The sequence below is a fragment of the Lycorma delicatula genome, chromosome 1 (assembly GCF_047948215.1).
Source record: "Lycorma delicatula isolate Av1 chromosome 1, ASM4794821v1, whole genome shotgun sequence".
Lineage (NCBI taxonomy): Eukaryota > Metazoa > Arthropoda > Insecta > Hemiptera > Fulgoridae > Lycorma > Lycorma delicatula.
The window spans coordinates 332,275,569-332,298,761 of record NC_134455.1 but is presented as its reverse complement, the minus strand read 5'-3'; the positions used below and the strand labels follow the sequence as shown (position 1 = coordinate 332,298,761).

Sequence of the window (23,193 nt, the reverse complement as noted above, 5' to 3'; positions counted from 1 at the left end):
GAATGAATTCTTATCTTTGGAAAGAAAGCTAAGCAATAATTCCAACCTTAAAAAACTATTCCACTTTCATTCAGGATTATTTAGATCTAGGTCATATGTCACCATTCAACTCCAATGATTTCTTAATTAACAGGTCACATGTGTGCTATTTACCCCACCACCCAGTATTTAAACCTTCTAGTGTGATGACTAAAATTCGAGTTGTTTTTGACAGTTCAGCTAAAACCACTAACGGTCTATCTCTCAATGATACTCTGTTAGTCGGACCTGTAGTCCAACAAGACTTATTTTCCATAATGCTTAGATTAAGAATCCATAATTATGTCGTAACTTTGGACATAGCAAAGATGTATCGACAGGAATTAGTTAAACCTAGCGATTCTAATTTACAATGTATTCTTTGGTATAATTCTCCAGACCAGGAAATAAAACACTACGAATTACGAATGGTAACCTATGGAACTGCTTGTGCACCATATTTAGCCACTAGATGTCTAATTCAAATGGCAAATGAAAATGAAAATGATTTTCCACAAGCTTGTAACGCCATTTGAAACAATTTTTATGTTGATGACCTCATTACAGGTTCATATAACTTAAATGAATTTATTCAACTGATAATCAATATTTCTAAATTATTACAACAGTATGGTTTTTTGTTAAATACACGGTTTTCTAATAATCGCATCAGTTCTTCTTCTGATCACAGTTATATCATTCTGTCTAACCAAGAATATAACATACGAACTTTAGAAATTCTATGGAACAACACATCAGACACACTATTTTTTCCAAACTACCCATTCCAATGATTTTAAAATTCATACTAAAAGAAATATTCTGACCATCATCACAGCAGGTGTGTTTGATCCTCTAGGACTCATTGGTCCTATAGTACTTTCCCATAAACATTTTATGTAATTATTATGGCAAATTAAAATTAATTGGAATGAAATATTAACCAAAACAGTAATAACAAAATGGCTCACTATGTACAGTCAGTTACATTTAATTGAGTTAATTAAAATAAATTATCTATAAATCCTAACAATGGTAGTAAGGTTAATTCCATTCAAATACATGGATTTTCTAATGCCTCTATAAAGGGCTATGGCTGTTACATTTATATACGAAAACTTATTTGCCAACCAGACAATTTCATCTAATCTACTATATTATAAATCAAAACTTGTCTCTTTAAAACAAATAACATTACCAAGATTTGAACTTTGTGGTTGTTTATTACTTACTCGTTTGTTAGTAAAGATCGACAAATGCTTTAAAGGTACATTTTGATGAGATACATTTATATACAGATTCTGCAATAGCACTTAACTGGATTCATGGACAACCATCTAATTGGAAAGTATTTATAAGTAATAAAATTTCTGAGATTCAACAAAATACTTCAAATGCTAATTGGCAGTATGTCAAATCCTCTGATAATCCAGCTGACGTATTGTCTAGAGGTTGTACTCCGAGTAAATTATTTAACCTGTCACTTTGGTGGCGTGGTCCTTTTTGGCTTTACAATCTTCTTCCTATTGGCCAAATAATCATAATATTACTTTTAATAACTGTAATATGAATCCTGAATTTTATTAGAAAAACGGAAAACTATGTCAATATCATGTGTATTCACCGTTGTATTCGATTATACATAAAAATTTTCATCATTACACACTTTAATTTGCACATTTAGTTTCTGTTTTAGATTTCTTCACAATATTAAATCAAAACAGTTTGAACGAATTTCTGGTTCCTACAAAGAAAATACAAAGGAACTAAACCATATTCTTAGGTTTTTTATATAACAATCACAATCTATGCATTTTGGTAATGAAATAAATAACCTTAAAAACAATCAAATAATATAAGCTTACTCAGGGTAAGCTTATATTTCTTGATCCAATTTTGGATAATTTAGGTTTACTTTGAGTAGGAGGCAGATTACAGCATTCTCTATTACATTACCATGTTAAACAGCCTATTATTTTACATCCAAATTCAAATATTACAAAACTAATTATTAATGCTGAACGCTTGCGACTTTTATATTTTGGTAGTCAATTAATGCATCATTCTTTATATCAAAAATACTGGATAGTAAATGCTGAGAGAATCATTTTGTCAATCATCCATAAATGTTTGATTTGCTTTAGGTTTAATGCAAGAACCCAGGTTTAACAACTTGGTCAGCTACCACCTTTTAGAGTCATTCCTTCCTGAACATTCTCTTCTTGCGTAGTAGACTACGGCAGCCCAATTATGATTCATCATGGCGGGCAAAGGTCTAAAACCTTGAGTAAGGCTTATCACATGCTTTTTATATGCGTTCCTACCAAGGCTGTTTATCTAGAATTAGTATCTCACCTGACTTCATAGTAATTTATTGCAGCCTTTAAAAGATTTATATCATGTAGGGGGTATCCCAACTCAAGTCTTTTCTGACAACTGTTCCAACTTTCATCGCACTAAAAATATTCTTTATAACTTTTAAAATTAGACAAATTTAAATCAGATATTCAAGCATTTTCAACTACACAAGGTATAAATTGGTCATTTATTCCTCCCTCTTCTCCCCATTTTGGTGGTTTATGGGAGAGCACAATCAAGGGCATCAAATATCAATATCATATGTAATACGACAAATGATCCTTAAGTATGACGAATTATTTACAGTTTTCCTAAATTGAAGCTTATCTCAATTCCTGTCCTTTTTTGCTATTTCAACAGACCATAGATCCAGAACCTCTATCACCGGGACACTTTCTCATTTGATGTCCAGTCACGTCCTTGCCTGAGCCCACTTACCAAAAAATTCAAATTAATCATTTAGGCCACTGGCAACTACTTCAAAAATTTGTGCAATCCATTTGGAGACAATGGTCTAAGGATTATCAACATTATCTACAACAAATGGTGTTTTCCCTCATGTAACCTTTCTGTTGGAGATTTAGTGTTGATCACCAATTAGAATTCTTCACCCATGTATTGGAAGCATGGAGTTATCAACCAAGTTTATCCTGGTTCTGACAAACTACTAAGGGTTGTTTATTTAAATACTGCTAATGGTCAATTAAGAAGACCTATGTGTAAATTATGTTTGCTACCAACATTTTGATTGTTTTAATATTTATATACTGTACTGTTATTGTAATTTCATTGATTTGTTATCTCATAAATATGATTATTAATATGTTCATAGGTATTATTATTATATTATTATTGTTATTGTATATTATTATGTATTATCATACCACAGGCTACAACTATGGGTGGAGGAGGCCAGTCACCATCTAGTACTCGAAAAGACAGAGCTGGTCATTGTCACGGCTAAAAAAAAAGGAGGGAAACATAGTACTGCTCTCAGGTAGCAACTTAGGCCAGGCCTGTGATAAAATACCTTGGCATGTGGACAGACACAAGGCTTAACTTTGGCATCCACATGCAGAAAGTCTCAGAAAAAGCGAACAGAATTTCATGAGTGGTGTTTAGGCTGCTGCCCAATAAAGGAGTCCCAGACAGAAATGTATAGAGTGCTCTACATCACTGTTGGCCAGTATAACAATTTTAGTAATACTGTATGGTGCCCCAGTTTGGGAAGGGGTGCTGGATATTGCAATAAATAACAAGAGGTTATCAGTGATGCACATGCATTCCTGCCTCAGGGTTTGTTCCGCTTACAGAACAGTATCCAAGGATGCGGCTGAAGTTCTGGCAGGTAAAATGCCAATGGACTTGCTGATGTGAGGAAAAGATCCTGGGAAGTAGGCGGGTCACCCTAAGACCAGTGCCATGAAGCTTAACCGATCAGGGCAGCACACACTGAAGTATGGCAGAGATACTGGAATGATACAGGTTACGGACGCCAGATTCACCGACTAATCAGCAGTATTGCCAAATGGGCATCTAGGAGGCATGACAATATGAACTACATTTTGAACCAGTTTTTTCTGGGTATGAGGAGTTCAGAGCTTACTTATTCAGATTTGGACTAGATCATTCAAATCTTTGCCCTAGTATGCGAGAGCATCAAGGAAACAGCATACCATGAGATTTTAGAATGCCCGAGATTTATCTCAGAGAGGAACACATTGGTGGCAAAGCTGAAAGTAGACAGATTGTTTCCGCCTGAAGATCTCGAAGAGAAAACGGTCTTTTGTTCAAGAGCTGGCAAGTAGTGTCGGACTGGGCCAGTACTGCAATGTTGAAACTACAAGCCCAAGAAGACGCTAGGAAAGGAAGTCAAGGGTGATGCCTTGGTGCTAAGGTCTGGAGATAGGTTGCCTGCAGAGTTCCTGGAGGGTCCCAGATCACCAGGATCGTTCCAGAATTATGAAGTAGGCAGCACTCCCGGTGATGACATCTGCAATGATTGCAACTGTAGATAGTCACACCTCACGATGCGAAAACTGCTCCTCTTCCAAAGTAGTGCCTTGCGGTTGTTCCGGGAAGGAGGATGGCAGGGTGGTGGTTTAGTCGGTATGCACAGGCACACACATGCACTAAGTAACATGTAACATCAAGCGGAACCTGTTGTGAGTCAGACATGCTCTATCGGAGTGTTTATAATAGGATTCCTCACTTAAAAAAAAAAAGTTGCATATTCTTATTAAGTAATTGTGATATCATGTTCATATTGCTCTTACACCTAGACAGTTTACAGACTAGTTACTACACTAAATACTTACACACATATATACTACTACATACAAGCACATATGCATGCAATGTATACATATACATTATAAATATTATTTATTGTTGATTTATTTATTAAGATACAATAAGGCATCAGATATTATTTATTAATTTATTTATTTACATGCATTAAGACACCAAAGATTGTTTATTGATGTATTAATTATTTATTTATTAATTATACAAGGAATCGATTTTCCAAGATTTGTTTATTTATTATTTAATAAATTGATTGAGATTATATACACACTAATTTGTCATTGGAATGAGTTGCTTGCCAATGGATACACCTTCCCAATGGACCCACAAACACACTAGAAGACCTAAATCTATTGATTTTAGGTACAACTGAATTTGTTATATATGAGATATTAGTACACGTATAGAGTCATGATATGAGTTATACACCAGCCATTAAAACATCTTCTCAGTAGACTCACAAACAACACAATATAAGAAATCCTAGATCTACATGATTTTTGGTACAATTGATCTACAAAGTATAAATTACCCGAGATTTATTTATTATTTAACTTATCTATATGAGATAACAGTACAAGTATATTGCCAATGGCTTAAGTTATATGCTAGCCATTGATACATCTTCACATTAAAAGAAATCCTAAATCTATCCAACTGTAGGTACAAACTTATTGAAATATTCAGATCATTAGTTGATCAAGTTAAATATTCACTTATAAATATACGAAGAAAGTACAGTTCATGAACCAACTGAAGATATACATGAGCTTTATGACTATTATGCATTATATAATTATTATTATACTATATGGGAAATGAGTGCAAATACAATTTTAAGTTAAGTATAAATTCAATAATTTAATTGTATTATTGTAATTGAGTGATATGCATGTTTAAACTTTGTTATTCTGTAATGTAATATTATCTATAAAGCAATATAGATTATATTATTTATTCATTGTCTACATTGTGTAATACATTTATTTACAATTATATTAACATATAACTTATTGAGATTACAAATCAAGCATTATTAATATTATTTTCATGTTATTACTATAATGCTTTCATTACAATAATAAAAAGGGGGAAAAATCATCTGATTTTTTCATGGGCAGTTATGTTAAGATTCATGTATCCTCTCCTCTTTATTAACTGTAAATAAATAAACTAGCTGCCCTTCTTCTTATTATGTAAAAGTATATAAAGTTGTTATATTCAGTTGGCCTAGTTCACCAGCTGACATAATACTACTATTAATTATTGTATTGTTCAGTCTAATATCACACTTAATAATCATCATCTACACTATCATCAACAATGCATTATTCATTTTAAAATATAAAACTTAAAACCAAATATGAAACATGTAATGATCATTATAACATATTAAATGTATGTTTATACAGATTGAACAATGACTTTATTTATTATGACTGTGAACCAGCGAACTTACAGTATAGAATAATGACATCTAAGTATTGAACCAAAGCTGTTTATTATTCAACATACAGTCTAAAGAATAAATATGAATTATTTTTGTAAGAAATTTAAAAATGGGAATCATATTAATTTCTGAATAATTAATATCTCTATAATTACATTTTGTTAATTTTATTAAAAAAAAAAAATAAGTATTCTAATATGAACAAAATGACCTCTCTCGTTTGATTAAATGACATAAAAATCAACTGACTTATGGCAGAAATCATTGGAGTGAATCAGTCTGAATTGTGAGCCAGTTTTCATTACCATCATTAAGAAACAAACAATACTGAAAAAGAGAAAGTAACAAACATTGAATGCTAGATAAGAAAAACAGAAGTTTATTATTTAAAAGTACCTTACTGAATACTATATGACAGATGATAGTTAAATGTATAATTCTAAAAACAAAAACATTAATAAAAAATTTAAGTACCTACTTATTAGTTGTTATGAAAGCATATTTTATTTTTATTTCCTAACAATAATATTCTTTAAAAATGTTAAATTATGCTTTTAACAAAACAAGTAATCATAGTAAAAGTGATCATCGGTATCAGTTATATCAAGTTAATCAATATGCAAGCCGGTAGACATGATTTTTATGAGCATCAGAAGTAATGATATTAGAAAGCTGCATGGCTTTATTAATAGTGGTTCCTAGATTGACAACATCCAAACTACAAAACCTTTTCTGTATTATCTTTTCAACTCAAAAGAATAGCAAAATAAAATCCATCTGCTGGTAAACAAGTAGGCAGAGAGCGGTTTAAACACCTTACATAGAGGAGAAAATGTTAGAATATATTAGTCAAGATCCTAGACAAGGCAACTATGCTACAAATTAATTTTACAATATCTGAAAAGTATTCAGTGAAGAGTTACTCTACTCTCACCATTTGCAGCAAGTGTAGGATCTTTTACTGGCTGATGTTTAGCACTAGTTTGGTTTTGCAAAAGGCTCCTCCAGCAAACTTCTAATCCTGAGTTAATAACATCACTGATACTTATGATGCAAGTTTTAATGAAGACAGTATAACCAGCAATTGTTATTGTTGGCTAGAATTATCTACAATTTCAGCTTACAACTGCAGTTGACACAACTCAGAGGTTTTCATGTTCTTTACGTACTACACATAATGGTATGTATGATGTGATTTCCAGCCAAATATTCCTTTAAATTTCTCAGGAAATGTATTTTTGCACATTAAAAAACAGTTCATATGAGATGGAGCTTCAGGCCACTTTAGCTTGCATATAAAGAAGCTGCTGCTCAACACACAGTGAACAAAGTAACGACAGCAAGGAGAGGGTAGTATCATGGCCAGCTTATTCTCAGATTTTAACCACACTGATTTTTATTTGTGGGAATTACTTGTAAACAGTATATGCTAGACCTGATAGTAGTGAATAAATGCTATCCCAAAATATTGTTTATGCTTGTAAAACCATTCAAAATCAACCAGGAATGATATTTGAAAAGACACAAAATTCTATCAACAGACATATTCAAGTTTTCATAGCATCAAGTGTAAAGCACTTTGAGCACTATTATAAATTCACACTTAAAATGTCAGTTTTTAAAGCAAACACTTGTTTACATACATTATTATTAAGCACAATCTCTATACTATAGCACTTAGTAAGGTTATTTTTAAGTAACAAGCTTAGATTTACTTCATTAACATTACATTTGGGACTTTCTCTGTTTTATTATTTGTTTCTTAATGGAGGAAATGAAAACTGATTCATAAATCAGACTGACTCACTTCAATGGTTTCTGTTACACTCTGTATTTAATTTTTTTTTAACAAGTGGTCATTTTGTTCATATTAAAATATAATTAATATAAATACTGCCTAGTATAGTAATAAATATTTCATTGAAATGCAATTAATAGAATAATTTAAAATTTACTTTTAGCACTTTCTGTTGCCCTATAATTCTTGTTAAAAGAGTATATTACTTCAGAAACACTACAAACTGTGTTAAGTGACAATAGTTAATGATTTTTACATGATATCAATAATAAATTAGTGTTTTTAATAGAAATTCATTTGTACTACAAGTTTTATCCATATTTTATTTTGTAATCTGAAACAACTTTTTTTCATATTCTGAAACTTACCTTCAAAAAAAATCTTATCCAATTAAAAAAATTCAGAGAAAAAAAATTAAACATACCTTGCATAAAGATTATTTGAAGGGGAACACGTAAACTGTGATTCTGAATGTAATTTAGCATTTCTAAAATGATCACAGAAATTTTCCAATAAATAAAGCAATTCTTCAGATGTATTCTCATACACAGCTATTACCTGAAATTTATTAAAATAGATCATTAAAAATTAATAAATTAAACAGAAAAAGTTACAGTTCCCACAACTTATCAATTATTTACCAATGACTTGGTTAAATGAATTTTGTCACACATTAATATTTAGTGGTAGATCTTAAAAACAATTTTAAAAAAAGAGGGATCTGGAATTTCTTTAGTGGTTTTCTTTTAATCAGAAATCAATGCTTGGTTACTGATTCAATCCATTTATCCTGAATTTTTGGGTTATCCCAATCACCAGTAAAATGTTTACAAAAAATAAGTTTTGAGTTTTTTGATTTAAAATAAAGTAAAATAAAAAATTATTTAGAGTCTATAAACAGTAGTAATATTTTTCTATAAAAAAATGCTGCATACATTCATCAACACTAAAGAATAACAAATAAAATATTTGATACTACGTCACTAGGACATGAAATATTGAAATACTGTGAAATAGAATTCAGTAGAATGCTACTCACTGTCTATTTTTTCTTAAGGTTAACTGGAGTGTAAGTAATGGGGCTACCTATAATGCAGGTTGCAGAGTACTTACAGTGTAGGTGGTGAAGTGCAGAATGTGGAGCAGGTAATGGTTTGCATGGAGTACAGCAGGTAAAATCTTACTGTTAGAGAGTAAATATACTACTCTGAATATGACTCAAAATTCTGCAACAGATTTTTACTGTTTGACTCTCCACAACTAAGAATGCAAATTCAGACAATGAGGGTTATGAGGGTTACAAGTACAACCTACGCAGTCAATGATAAAAGTGAATTTTTATGAGTTTATAGAAAGAACTATTTCAGACAAATATTTTTGAGTGTAGTTTTAATATTAAAAGACAAATTAGAGACACAAATAAATTATAGGGAAGCAATTTCTACACAGCAGCATTTAATAAACATATTAGCATGCATAAAAAAAAATTACACTGGATTATAATTTACATAAACAAGAAGACAAGATTACATTAAAATAGCTATTTATAAAAATGTTTATTAAAATCTTAAACCTAGATGGTTTAAGTCGATATTGTAAAAAAGTTAGATAGATTGCAAGGCATCAAATTCATGACTGGCTGATCTGGACATTAAACACTACACCAATTTGCCATCCTTAATATAAAGAAGAAGATTCCTACCTCTTTTTTCATAAGACTGACTATTCCAAAGGCCCATGATTTACTCTGTTATGATGTCTTTTGTTAAATTTTTCATCACTTTGCACTGACTGAAAAATTTTAACCAGTTTTAGTTCAATTCTTGTAGTAATGCTACTATGATTTCAATTATTCCAGAATGTAAGACCCTACAGTGCAAAAGTTTCTATATCTTTTAAACCTGTTTTTCTGGGAGTTGTTAACACACCTAACCTAACTGGGAGGCACTCATGGGCAAAAGAAATGATAGACTTTTAGTTCTTTTATGGCTTTTTATAACAGTCAGGATGTGATACAGATAAATTTATAACATTAAACAAAGTTAAAAAATCCCAGGTCTTATAATCCTAATTTTGCTATAACAGTCTACAAATAGAATATTTTTATTTTATAACACCTTTTACATTTTTATAACAGTAGAAACAATATTAACATTTTATCCTAACAATTGCTCATTTTGTTAACAATTGCTCAGTGGAACAAGGAATTTTTTAATATAATGATCTTTAAATTCAATTACATCTCTTTAAATACACTCATTGAATTTCACTTCACTTGAAAAAATAATAATTTTAAAGCTTTTTCATACATAACATGCAGTGAGTGCATATACCCGCACACATACAAACACACATGGACATACACTTCCAATTTATATGTATTAGGAATTAGGTGATGTAGTAGGAAGTATAAAAAACTTTTCTATAATTAATTGGTAAAATCTTAGATATACTGGAAAAATATCCAGTAGTAAAGATCTAACTTGTTCCACTAAAATTTTTTTTTCCCCAAAAAAAATGCTTATCAGATGCAACAAAATTTGTACATAACAATGAACTGAAAACTTCACAAAAAAAAATCACACATCTGCGTAACTTTTGTAAATAATACAAAGGTCATAATACTTTATACTTCATGAGTGTTAAAATACTTTTTAACACACACTTTCTTATTTTCAATTACAACAGATTTTACTATATATAACGCATCAGAATCAGCACAAAATAAAGCAGAAAACTCATAGATTCTTTGGCATTAATTTTCAGCACTCTACATTCAACATGGTTACAATTCATTAATAACTCGTTAAGTTTTCTTAAAACCAATAAAATATTTTCATCACTTAAAATTCATGTTTTGGTTAACTATTCCTGTGAATAAAATATGACACTAATCACCTTAAAACTTTACACTTAAATCCACTAGAAAGATGTTCAGCAATAGCTTGCAGTTCTATTCAAAAATTCAGGACACCAATAGCTCACTGTTACTTCTGCTAAGCCTGAGCTACTTTGTCAAAGTCAGATGTTTTTGCATTTGTAACCAGCTGGTTAATTCAAATATTTAATCAAGTTGTTAGCTAGAACTTTTATTAAAATTTCAGATGTTTTCGTTAAAACTTAGAAAGGTTACTATTATTTCAAAATTCTGTCAAAGGTTATTGAATTTAGAAAAAGTGAATAAAATTTATCTAACATTTCCTTTTTATAGAAATCGTGATGAAATATCATCTTCAATGCAGGAATATATGATATCAACGGTATGTAAACAAACTTCAGAAATGATTTATCAATAATAATGAAAGCTGAAAAAACATAAACAAGCTGTGTATATAAAAAAATCATAGCTGCTTGACAACGGGATAGACACAATAAACTGGGTCAGTGTATTATTGTAAATAATACAGTAATTTATAAAACTAGTAGTTTAACTATTTTTATTAAAATTATGACAAAATTAAAAAAATATTTTTAATTTAAAAACTTCAATTAGAAAAAATAATCACCAATATAAACATATGTGAACTCACTATTTAAAAGTTAACCGTTTACAGTTGTCATCTGTTTTCTTAACTAACTAAAACTAAAACTGTAAATAAAGGATTTTAATAGAATAATTAACATTGTGATTCTATAAAGTTGCTCATTATTCAAAGACACGAAAAGTAACACCATACATAAAATACAAATTCATTGTTCACAAATATTATTTATTATTATTATATATTAAATAATTTGCAATATTATTTTTTTTTTGTCTTCAGTCATTTGACTGGTTTGATGCAGTTCTCCAAGATTCCCTATCCAGTGCTGGTCGTTTCATTTTGGTATACCCCCTACATCCTACATCCCTAACAATTTGTTTTACATATTCCAAACGTGGCCTGCCTACACAATTTTTTTCCTTCTACCTGTTCTTCCAATATTAAAGCGACTATTCCAGGATGTCTTAATATGTGGCCTATAAGTCTGTCTCTTCGTTTAGCTATATTTATCCAAATGCTTCTTTCTTCATCTATTTGCTGCAACACTCTTCATTTGTCACTTTATCCACCCATCTGATTTTTAACATTCTCCTATAGCACCACATTTCAAAAGCTTCTAATAATTTCTTCACAGATACTCCAATTGTCCAAGTTTCACTTCCATATAAAGCGATACTCCAAACGTACACTTTCAAAAATCTTTTCCTGACATTTAAATTAATTTCTGATGTAAACACATTATATTTCTGACTGAAGGCTCATTTTGCCTGTGCTATTTGGCATTTTATATCGCTCCTGCTTCGGCCATCTTTAATAATTCTACTTCCCAAATAACAAAATTCTTCTACCTCCATAATCTTTTCTCTTCCTATTTTCACATTCAGTGGTCCATCTTTGTTATTTCTACTACATTTCATTACTTTTGTTTTGTTCTTGTTTATTTTCATGCGGTATTACTTGTGTAGGACTTCATCCATGCCATTCATTGTTTGTTATAAATCCTTTTTACTCTGCAAGAATTACTATATCATCAGCAAATCGTAGCATCTTTATCTTTTCACCTTGTACTGTTACACTGAATCTAAAATGTTCTTTAACATCATTAACTGCTAGTTCCATGTAAAGATTAAAAAGTAACGGGGATAGGGAACATCCTTGTCAGACTCCCTTTCTTATTACGGCTTCTTTCTTATGTTCTTCAATTATTACTGTTACTGTTTGATTCCTGTAAATGTTAGCAATTGTTCTTCTATCGCTGTATTTGAACCCTAACTTTTTTAAAATGCTGAACATTTTATTCCAGTCTACATTATTGAATGCCTTTTCTAGGTCTATAAATGCCAATTATGATGGTTTGTTTTTCTTTAACCTTCCTTCTACTATTAATCTGAGGCCTAAAATTGCTTCCCTTGTCCCTATACTTTTCCTGAAACCAAATTGATCTTCTCCTAACACTTCTTCCACTCTCCTCTCAATTCTTCTGTATAGAATTCTAGTTAAGATTTTTGATGCATGACTAGTTAAACTTATTGTTCTGTATTCTTCACATTTATCTGCCCCTGCTTTCTTTTGTATCATGACTATAATACTTTTTTTGAAGTCTGACGGAACTTCCCCTTTTTCATAAATAATACACACCAGTTTGTGTAAGCTATCAATCGCTTCCTCACCTGCACTGCGCAGTAATTCTACAGGTATTCCGTCCATTCCAGGAGCTTTTCTGCCATTCAAATCTTTTAATGCTCTCTTAAATTCAAATCTCAGTATTGTTTCTCCCATTTCATCCTCTTCAACTTCCTCTTCTTTCTCTATAACACCATTTTCTAATTCATTTCCTCTGTATAACTCTTCAATATATTCCACCCACCTATCGACTTTACCTTTCATATTATAAATCGGTGTACCATCTTTGTTTAACACATTATTAGATTTTAATTTATGTACCCCAAAATTTTCCTTAAACTTTCTGTTTATAGTATTTCTTAATTGTCGATAGTTCCTTTCTTCATCACTAGCATTCTTATATTTTCTACGTTCATCCTCAGCTGCAATATATCGTCTGAAACCTAAGATTTTCTACCAGTTCTTTTTGTTCCACCTAAGTTCACTTCTGCTGATTAAGAATTTCCTTTTTAACATTCTCCCATTCTTCTTCTACATTTTCTACCTTATCTTTTTTACTCAGACCTCTTGCGATGTCCTCCTCAAAAATCTTTTTTACCTCCTCTTCCTCAAGCTTCTCTAAATTCCACCGATTCATCTCACACCTTTTCTTCAGGTTTTTAAACCCCAATCTACATTTCATTATCACCAAATTATGGTCGCTATCAATGTCTGCTCCAGGGTAAGTTTTGCAATCAACGAGTTGATTTCTAAATCTTTGCTTAACCATGATATAATCTATCTGATACCTTGCAGTATCGCCTGACTTTTTCCAAGTGAATATTCTTCTATTATGATTTTTAAACTGGGTGTTGGTAATTACTAAATTATACTTTGTGCAAAACTCTTTAAATTGGTCCCCTATTTCATTCCTTTTGCCCAGCCTGTATTCACCCACTGCATTTCCTTCCTTGTCTTTTCCAATGCTTGCATTCCAATCTCCAACTATTATTAAATTTTCATCTCCTTTTACATGTTTAATTGCTTCATCAATTTCTTTATATACACACTCCACCTCCTCATCATCATGGGCGCTTGTAGGCATATAGACATTAACAATCGTTGTCGGATTAGGTTTTGATTTTATCCTTATTACAATGATTCTATCGCTATGCATTTTGAAATACTCTACTCTCTTCCCTATCTTCTTGTTCATTATGAAACCTACTCCTGCCTGCCCATTATTTGAAGCTGAGTTAATTATTCTAAAATCACCTAACCAATAGTCGCCTTCCTCTTCCCACCAAACCTCACTAATTCCTACTACATCTACATTCATCCTATCCATTTCCCTTTTTAAATTTTCTAACCTTCCAACCTTTTTTAAACTTCTAACATTCCTTCTAACATATTATTATCAATTAATATTACTCATACTAATATGTCCTCTATAGATGGTGGCAAAGTATATAATCCATTGTTTCTCACACAAAAGAGAATTTTTTTTTGTTTTGCACTACATGCCAGTCTTCTTTTGACTGCACTGTATGTAAGCATCTGAGTTACATTTGGTACAAAATCAGAGTTGCTGTCTGAGAGTAATCTTGTTCATTTTATAACTAGTCTCTATTGAAATCAGATGTCATTAGTGGGCTGAATATCACCTTGTTTCTGAGGGCTTGGCATGGTGGTATTCAAATAACATTAGACTCAATGAATAGGCAGGCAACATGAAATCATTTAACTCTGAAATTTATGTATTAAGCAAGGCAAAAGAAGCTTGTTATACTTGAGATTGGCTACACCTCAATCCATGAGTACCTAGTAATCCATGTCAGATTGCCTACAGCTTACGTTATGGCACCGCACCTGGCACACATAAACTATAAATATACTTTCAGTATGTTTATCATAAGTCCAGTAATTAATTACTGGATAAGTAATTAATTACTTATGTTTTTCAATGTAAAAGTTGAAAAACAAAGAACAACTCTATTATATAATATGATAACACTCAATAATCAATGCATTCACTGAAGGAGTAACAAAACTGATGTATTATTTTAATAGTATCTGTGATGCAAAAATAGGATATCTCAAAACAGTTTGCAGTAAATCTACATTTTTATTATTAGTGAACATAACAGAAATCATTTGAAATAAAACACACATTAACAAACATTTTTTATTATATTCAATCACTAAAATTTAGATCTAAAAGCAGCCAAGTTTGACTAAAATTAAAATAACATACCTGAGCAGTTAGCATATTGTAAACAACAAAAAATGATGGCTGTGAATTAGGTTCAGTAGCCTTCAATGTAACAACATCCTCACAAGCATACTTCACAAGCAAATGTGTTTCATCCAGTAATTGCATTTTCCACATTCTTAAACTTTTCATCTGAATGAAAAAACCATAACAGTTTAGTTAGATAAAAATGTAAAAAATGAAAATTTAATTTTAAAAAATGTTACAAATACATACCAATAGCCTCTTAAAGAACTCATTAATAAGAATGACAAAATGCTACTTTAATTTTGTAGAAATACCTTTATAAACATAATAAACATACATTCTTTAAAACAATATTTATTTACTCTTCCTACTAATTAATTATCATGTCTTTACTCAATTACAGCTATCCTAAACTTTGTTCTTTTTTTCCTTTTTAATTATAAGAAATCAGTTTTGTAATGTGTAAAAAAATGCCTAGTCTAACTGATGTTTCTGGGATGATAGAAATATAGTGCCAAAAAAGAGATAAAGTAAAAACTCATTTAAAACAAAGATCAGACAGATGCACTAGGGTAGTAGATGGACGTAACTGCAATCAGGAAGATGGACAATGCTTCACTCAAGCTGCAATGCTTCACCTCCTTACCTTTGCTGTTGACATCACTCTCTGACAACTCGCTGATAACTAGTATTTCCTCTATTGTTAGACATCAGACAATTTAAAATATGCATTAAGTATATAGGAGACATGTCATCAACTTTTGTATTTTAAACTCCAACTACTTATACTGAACATCAAACCTGATCCACTACTTTAAAAGTCAATGATAGTAACAGTACCCAAATCCTGCATTTATTTTATTTAGTAGTAGAAGTATCTTAACCAGAATTTTTAATGACAGAAATTACTGAAGATTTATCTATTTATGAGAAAGATAAAAAATGCTCAATGCAATTCCTGATTTCTTGCTTTCTGAATTGGTTGATTGCTAAAATCAAGCATAAATAATTTTTTAAGAACCTTAAAATATTTCAGCAGACTTACTGTAATATAACAAGACCAGTATAATGGACCTGAGTAATGGATTCCAGCCAATTAAGAAGAAAGAAGTATAAAATAATAATGGAAGGAATCCAGAAGGGGTGTAAATGGACTAAAGAGAATCATTTCTCTATGGCAAACAGGTACATTTAACAATCGCTCTTTGTAATACTGCCACCGACACACCTACAACAGATGTTGTTTTATGAGAAGAATCACCAGACCAGAGTAGGAATTCATGGGAAAATGTAAGGATTTGGATGATCATTTTCACACTTCAACTTGGTCTGGTTCTGCAGATCAAGAGGATAGGCATATAAATACTCCATAAAACTGCTTATAACTGAGTTATATTTAATAAGCAGTTATTGAACTGCTTCAATAAGCAGTTTTTGAAGAAGTGAGTGTAAGCATATGTGTTCGATGTGATTGCAAGATGATGTTTTATCTGTCAATGTGTAGTGTTGAATAGTGTGTTCGATGTGACGTCAAAAGCAATCCAGTGTAGGCAATGCGTGAATGCAGTAGGTGGTTTAGTTGAGTTACTGATAGTCAAGTAGTGAAAGGGATAAAGTATTCAATTCATTCATAAACTATAGGGTGATTTTATTTGTGAGAAGGTAAGGTATTTGCAGGAAAAGAACTTTAGACTAATTTTATCTTTGTAGTAATACAATATCTGTTGTTAAAGGTGTAAATATTACTGGTTATGATAATATCTTTTGTCAATGGAACTGAATTCTGGTTTTTAATATTTAACTACCTGTAAATAAAATCTGACCTAACTTTAAATTCTGTTTGGTATGCAATCATTGTTTATTATTATTGACATTTATTATTATTGTTGTGATTATAATTAATATTGTCATAATTATTATTATTATTGATTTGTCTTATTTTACTTGTGTTCTTAGATTAATAAATTGTAAATATATATAAACATTTTCAATTGTTAATCTCTCAATATCCTGATCAAGCCGCGGACATGCGATAGTATTAATATTAATGATTTAAAACGGGGGAGGGGGTTTGACACCAAATAAAATAAAAAAATGCTTGGCTTGTGTGTATTTCATAAAGCAAAACATCCCAATGGGAAAAGATGACAGTTCAATCAATAATAATAATCTAATTATAGATTAAAAATTATTATACTTTAAAAGTAAAGTAAGTAAAAAAAAATACAATTTTCAGGATAAAAAGTAGGGGTTTAAACTGCCATGGTTTATAGACTAAATTCATCTTTCAAATGCTAACACTGATATTAGTGACTTAAAATAGAAAGGAAAAAAATTAGTAAAGATTACTAATAGACATTCACTAACAATTCTTCTCATCCCAATCTTCATAAGAAACACCTATTAATGTTATCCATTATACTGGTCTTGTTATATTACAGTAAGTCTGCTGAAATATTTTAAGGTTCTTAAAAAAAAGAGCATCTCGCATTACAAATAAGACCACAGAAGCTAGTAATAACACAAAATTGACTGGACAACATACAACACTGCCAAACAACCACTTGATTACATAAACTAAAAAATTACCTTACGATTTATAATTCAGAAACTTCATTCTTGAATAACTAGGGGCCATGTTGAATAGCCATTTAATTTTACATCAGAAGAATAAATATTAAAAAGTTACTTCTTTCCTTAAATTTTGGTCTTCAACATTAAAATAAAAAGAAAGATATTCTGATGTTTATAATTCACTCTTTTTCTTTGCAATATAAAATTTGGAGGTATGTTTGCAATTACACTGTAGCTTTTTAAAAATTACAAGCGCCACAAATTAACAGTAGTAACTCATCTTTTAAAACTACCATATTACGTCATCAGAATCTTCAATGTAACAATATGTAATACTTAACAGTAGGTTATTTATTAAAGTTAGTGCAGCTAGTACAGTAATTTTTATAATACTTAATTATTAGTAATCTTCATTAATAATGAATTATTAGTGAGTACATTGATTAGTGTATGTTTTAAAATTTATAGATACAATATTTTTCTATTGCTCAACTTAAGTACATTACTATTTATTTCCATATTGTTCTCTGTTATTTAAAGATGTAAACTGTCAACCATACTATGTTTGTATTTTAAAAGATATTATGCAGTTCAACAATTTCTTTTTTTTATGTCCTTACCTGCTCCAAACACATTTTATTTTAAATTATCTACTGGTTTTACCTACATAAATGTATTTCTATCACATTTCATTATCACATGTATCACATTTCATTATTTATAAATAGGTTTTAAATTTCTTAATAATATAAATGTTTATACTGGCTGCTTTTGGTTTCAGCATCTTCATGAATATCCTTTTTCCATACTATTTAGTCTCTAAAATATCACAATGAAGATGCAAGTCTCCATGATGGTGTGGCTGGATAGCTTATCCAATAAAGGCTAGGATTAAGTGAACTAAAATGAAACCCTCTAGGGCTCACAATTATAGTAGTATAATGTTGGGCACTGTCCAACCACACAAAAATTTATATCATAGAAATGACTTCTCACATAATAAATTATCATGAAGACAAAATCGGGCAATCAGATTCCAAAGTGCCTGGGTGTTTGAAGTTAAGTGAAAGTGATGAGTTGGAGCATCACAAGAAAAACTCTAATTTAAAAAACGAAAGAAAATACTTTTTTTTACACTTTCATTATAAATTCTTTAATCCAAGTTGGACAATTAACTACTGAATCAAAAAAAGATAATATTTCAATCTTAGCATAATATGAAACCAAATTTTCAAACAAAGAATTATTTGAATCAAATAGTTTCTGAATCTACAAAGGGAAATGTGGTAGAAAAATAGTACGAGCAAGCCACATTTAGGAACTGCTTTCAAAGTAGATTCCAAATTTTAAAACTCCATAACAGATTCAAATCTATAAATTCCTGACTGTCTCTTTTAACTTTAAAATCTGTAAATACAAAATACACTTTACTAATGTCTCTGATCCAATAAAAAAGACCCAGAAAAGGTAGGGGAATCCTGGGATACTCTAGAGAATGAAATAATCAAAATTCCTAAAAATACTATTAAAATTCTACTGGGAGTTTTCAACATTTTAACCTCAAAATAATGTCAATCAATTTTAAAGTTAAACCTAATAAAAAGAAAACGTGGGTTTCTCCAATGTACGTGGGAGAATTTCAGTCAGATCATGTGGCGATCTCCAAAAACTGCTATAATGGAATTTAGAATGTAAAAGTTAGAAAATCATTTAATGTAAAACATCAGATCACTATTTATTTCAAATTAAAATGAATTTTATTCCAGCTTTAAAGCAAAAACCTTAAGTTAAAATCCCAAAATTTGACTACAAAATCCTACAAACGAATAAAAAGGAATTCCAGAATAAGATCCTAGCAGATAAACCCCAAAACTGCAAAGAAATTCAAGACAGTTTAATAGAAACAGCTAGGGAAATCGGCCCATTACAATACAAAAATAAGAGGAATTTTAAATGTGAATTGGTTATAGAAAAAAGATCTCTAGCATGGAAGAACTGGAATCCTAAAAAAGATGAGAGTAACCTTCAAATTTTGAAGAAACTAAGAAAAACAACACATAAAATTCTCAGAGAAGAAAGAAGGAAATTTCATAAAGAACAAATAGAAAAATTAAATTAAGATTTTAAAAAGAGTAATACTTGAAATCTTTACAAAATGTTTTAAAGTAAAATCACTAACTACAACCCATCAAACTTATACTTTAAAAGAAAAGACAGACCTCAAGCCACAAATAATAAAGAGAATTAAGAAATCCCAACAGAATATTTAATAAATTTATTAAACTGCAAAACCCCAAAAATAAGTTAAATGTTGATTATAAAACACCTTAAAATGAAAATTTCATACCACCAAATTTGGAAGAAATGAAACTGTAAAATCTTTAAAAAATAATAAAGATGCTAGCGAAGCCAGAATAACAGTGAAATAGTGGAAATTAGCCAATGAAGAGTTTCTTTCAGAAACAGTAGAACTTTTTGGAAAAATTTGGCAGGAAGAAAAGAACCCTGAAGATTGTAGAACTGCAGCAATTTTCCATCCTCTTCACAAAAAGAATCATAAAAAAGATGAGAATAATTACAGAGGAATCTCCAGCTTACCAGTGATATTAAAAATGTTCTCTGAACTACTATTAAACAGGTTAGAAATTCAAGTTGATCCAAAGTTAGGCGAGTTTCAAGGAGGCTTCAGAAGGGGTGGGTCAGAACAGATTATATGTTTGAAATTAATCATTAAAAACCAGATGTTAAGATCAAAACCAATGATCATAACATTTGTTGATTTTCAAAAAGCCTATGATTCTGTAGACAGGGAAACTCTTATTGAAACAATGAATGACAGAATATGGAGACGATCAGAAAACTATAAATTTAATAAAACACTCTAACAAACACATTCTCAAAAATAAAATTTTTAAGGGAAATCAGCAATTCTTTCAAAATGACAACAGGTCTGAGACACGGTGATAGTCTTTCCCCTATACTCTTTAACCTAGTATTAGATAAAATAACAAAAACATTTTGGAATGTCAACAAATCTGCTTTTGGAATCAGGGCAGGAAAAGGAAAAATAACAATAAACTGTTTAGTTTTGCAGATGATTTGGTTTTACTGGCGAATTCAGAAATGAAATAATTTCTCAAGTTGAGGATTTGAAAATAATTGCTGAAAAAGTGAATTTACAAATTTCCTTTTCTAAAACAGAAATCATGACAAATTCTAAACACAAAAAGAAATGTATAGAACCCAAATTTGGAAAAATTAAATATACAGATAAATTTAAATATTTAGCAAAATAATAACCTTAAATGGTTCGAATTAGATAGTGTTTGAAAGCAGAAAAATATTTTTTGAGATTGAAATTTTTAACTAAAAATATGTACATGAAAAATTTATCCATAAATACAAAACTGAGGCATAATATAGTATTGAACTCAGTAATCCTCTATGGGGCAGAAACCTCCAATATAACAAATCTAGAATCACTTTTAAAAACTGAAAGGAAAATTAAGAAAAATCCATGACGCAAGAAAAATTAAAAATGGATATAGAATGAAGTCAAGAAATTTACAAAATTATAGAACAAATGCTAAAACTTTTGAACATTTACAAAACAACAATCTGGAAAAGAAGACTAAAATTTGTAGGGCATATAATTCGAACGGATTCAGATAGACTAAAAAAAATTTGTGATAAATTTCATATAAAATTTCATCTCCATACATAAAACAAGTAAAGAAAGATCTAAATAAAGCAAATATTTAAATAAAAAATTGTCAAAAGAAATAAAATCTACAGAATAGAGGTTCTTGTGAATGCAAAAAAGAAAAGAGAGCACATATGCTGGACAGAAAAACACAGCATAGTGAAAGAATTCTGGAGGCGAGAGGAAAAAATCAGAATAGAAGGAGTTAAAATGATATTTGTGTGGTCCTCTACAGGCCAGTTTGAAAAAAAAAGTTTATATTGACAAAGCAAACCAAATGTTACAATAACATTTAATTCTTATTATAAAATTTGGTTTATTTTGTTATAAAGTTTATGTTTTAAAATAATTTTCATCGCCAATGATCATGGGCAAAAACATGGCACATTTAGATGTTTCATAATGTATTTATTTGCATTATATACTATGTTATAATTTTCTTTATTATAAATTTTGGGTGTCAGTTTTTTGTTAGGCCTCTCTCTTTTTCTGTTTGGCCTCCAAAATCACCATAAGGTATTACTTCAAAGGATGATATGTATCAATGTAACAGAGGTGTAATCTGTTCCTCTGACAGATTTATATAACATCAGACATATAACATCATATATCCTCTGACAGATTTATCTGTCTGACAGATAAATCTGTCTGTTTATCTGTCTGACAGATAAATCTGTCTGTTTATCTGTCTGACAGATAAATCTGTCAGAGGATATATGATGTTATATGAAATTGAACAAGCAGGCTTTAGGCCAAAACGAAGTTGCACCGACCAGGTTCTCTCGCTCACAACGTACATTGAAGCGGGGTTCCAAAGAAATCTTAAAACCTCTGCTGCGTTCGTTGATTTATCAGCTGCTTATGACACTGTCTGGAGAGAAGGCATGATTTGTAAGGTCCTCCGTGTAATCCCATGCAAACTAACACCTCGCCTCCTTAATAACATGTTGAATGACAGAATGTTCCAAGTTATCATCGGATCCCATATAAGCTCACTGAGGAAACTCAAGAATAGCCTGCCACAAGGGTAAGTACTTCCGCCTCTATGTTGCAGACAAGCCAGAGACAAGGTCTAAGAAGCATGGCTACGTCAATGACTGGGTGCTAACAATAAAATGTAAATCATTTTATTGTTAGACCTAGATTGTTTGACCTCCTCAAGAGTCAGAGGAGGTCCTGATGGCTGACCTGGAGAAACTGGGGAGGTACTTTCGAAGATGGCGCCTCCAACCGAATGCTAGTAAAACAGAGGTATCATGCTTCCATCTGAGTAACAAGTTTGCTAATAGGGAGCTTAAAATTCTATTTGAGGATACGTGGCTCTTTCACAATAAGACACCGAAATAACTAGACGTGACACTTGATAGAATGCTTTCATTTAAGGAGCACCTAATGAAAACTGCAGGGAAATTGAGAGCGAGAAACAACATCATACATAAGCTCTGTGGAACGATGTGGGGAGCATCGGCTTCCACTTTGCGCACATCGGCTCTTCAGCCTGGTCTTCTCAGCTGCTGAATATTGTGCGCCAGTGTGGCTCAACAGCCCTTATGTTTATAGAATTGATGCTCAACTTAATGACACTATGAGAATGATTGCCGAGGTTATCAGGTCTACTCCTGTAGAATGGCTCCCGGTATTGAACCACATACCACCCCC

At 30.9% G+C, this 23,193-nt stretch overlaps 1 protein-coding gene across 3 annotated transcripts in view; it reads right to left on the bottom strand.

Moving 5' to 3' along the window:
* Window positions 1–23,193, bottom strand: part of abo (de-etiolated protein 1 abo) — a 39,813-nt gene that overhangs the window by 13,521 nt on the left and 3,099 nt on the right. For 2 of the 3 annotated variants that reach the window (XM_075382158.1, XM_075382161.1), the window contains exons 2-4: window positions 15,273–15,422; window positions 8,356–8,489; window positions 6,383–6,460 (exon numbers count right to left, since the gene is read on the bottom strand). In XM_075382158.1, coding sequence (XP_075238273.1) covers window positions 6,383–6,460; window positions 8,356–8,489; window positions 15,273–15,422 — 362 coding nt within the window. The remainder of the gene's footprint in view (window positions 1–6,382; window positions 6,461–8,355; window positions 8,490–15,272; window positions 15,423–23,193) is intronic. The other variant, XM_075382160.1, reaches the window with a different exon arrangement.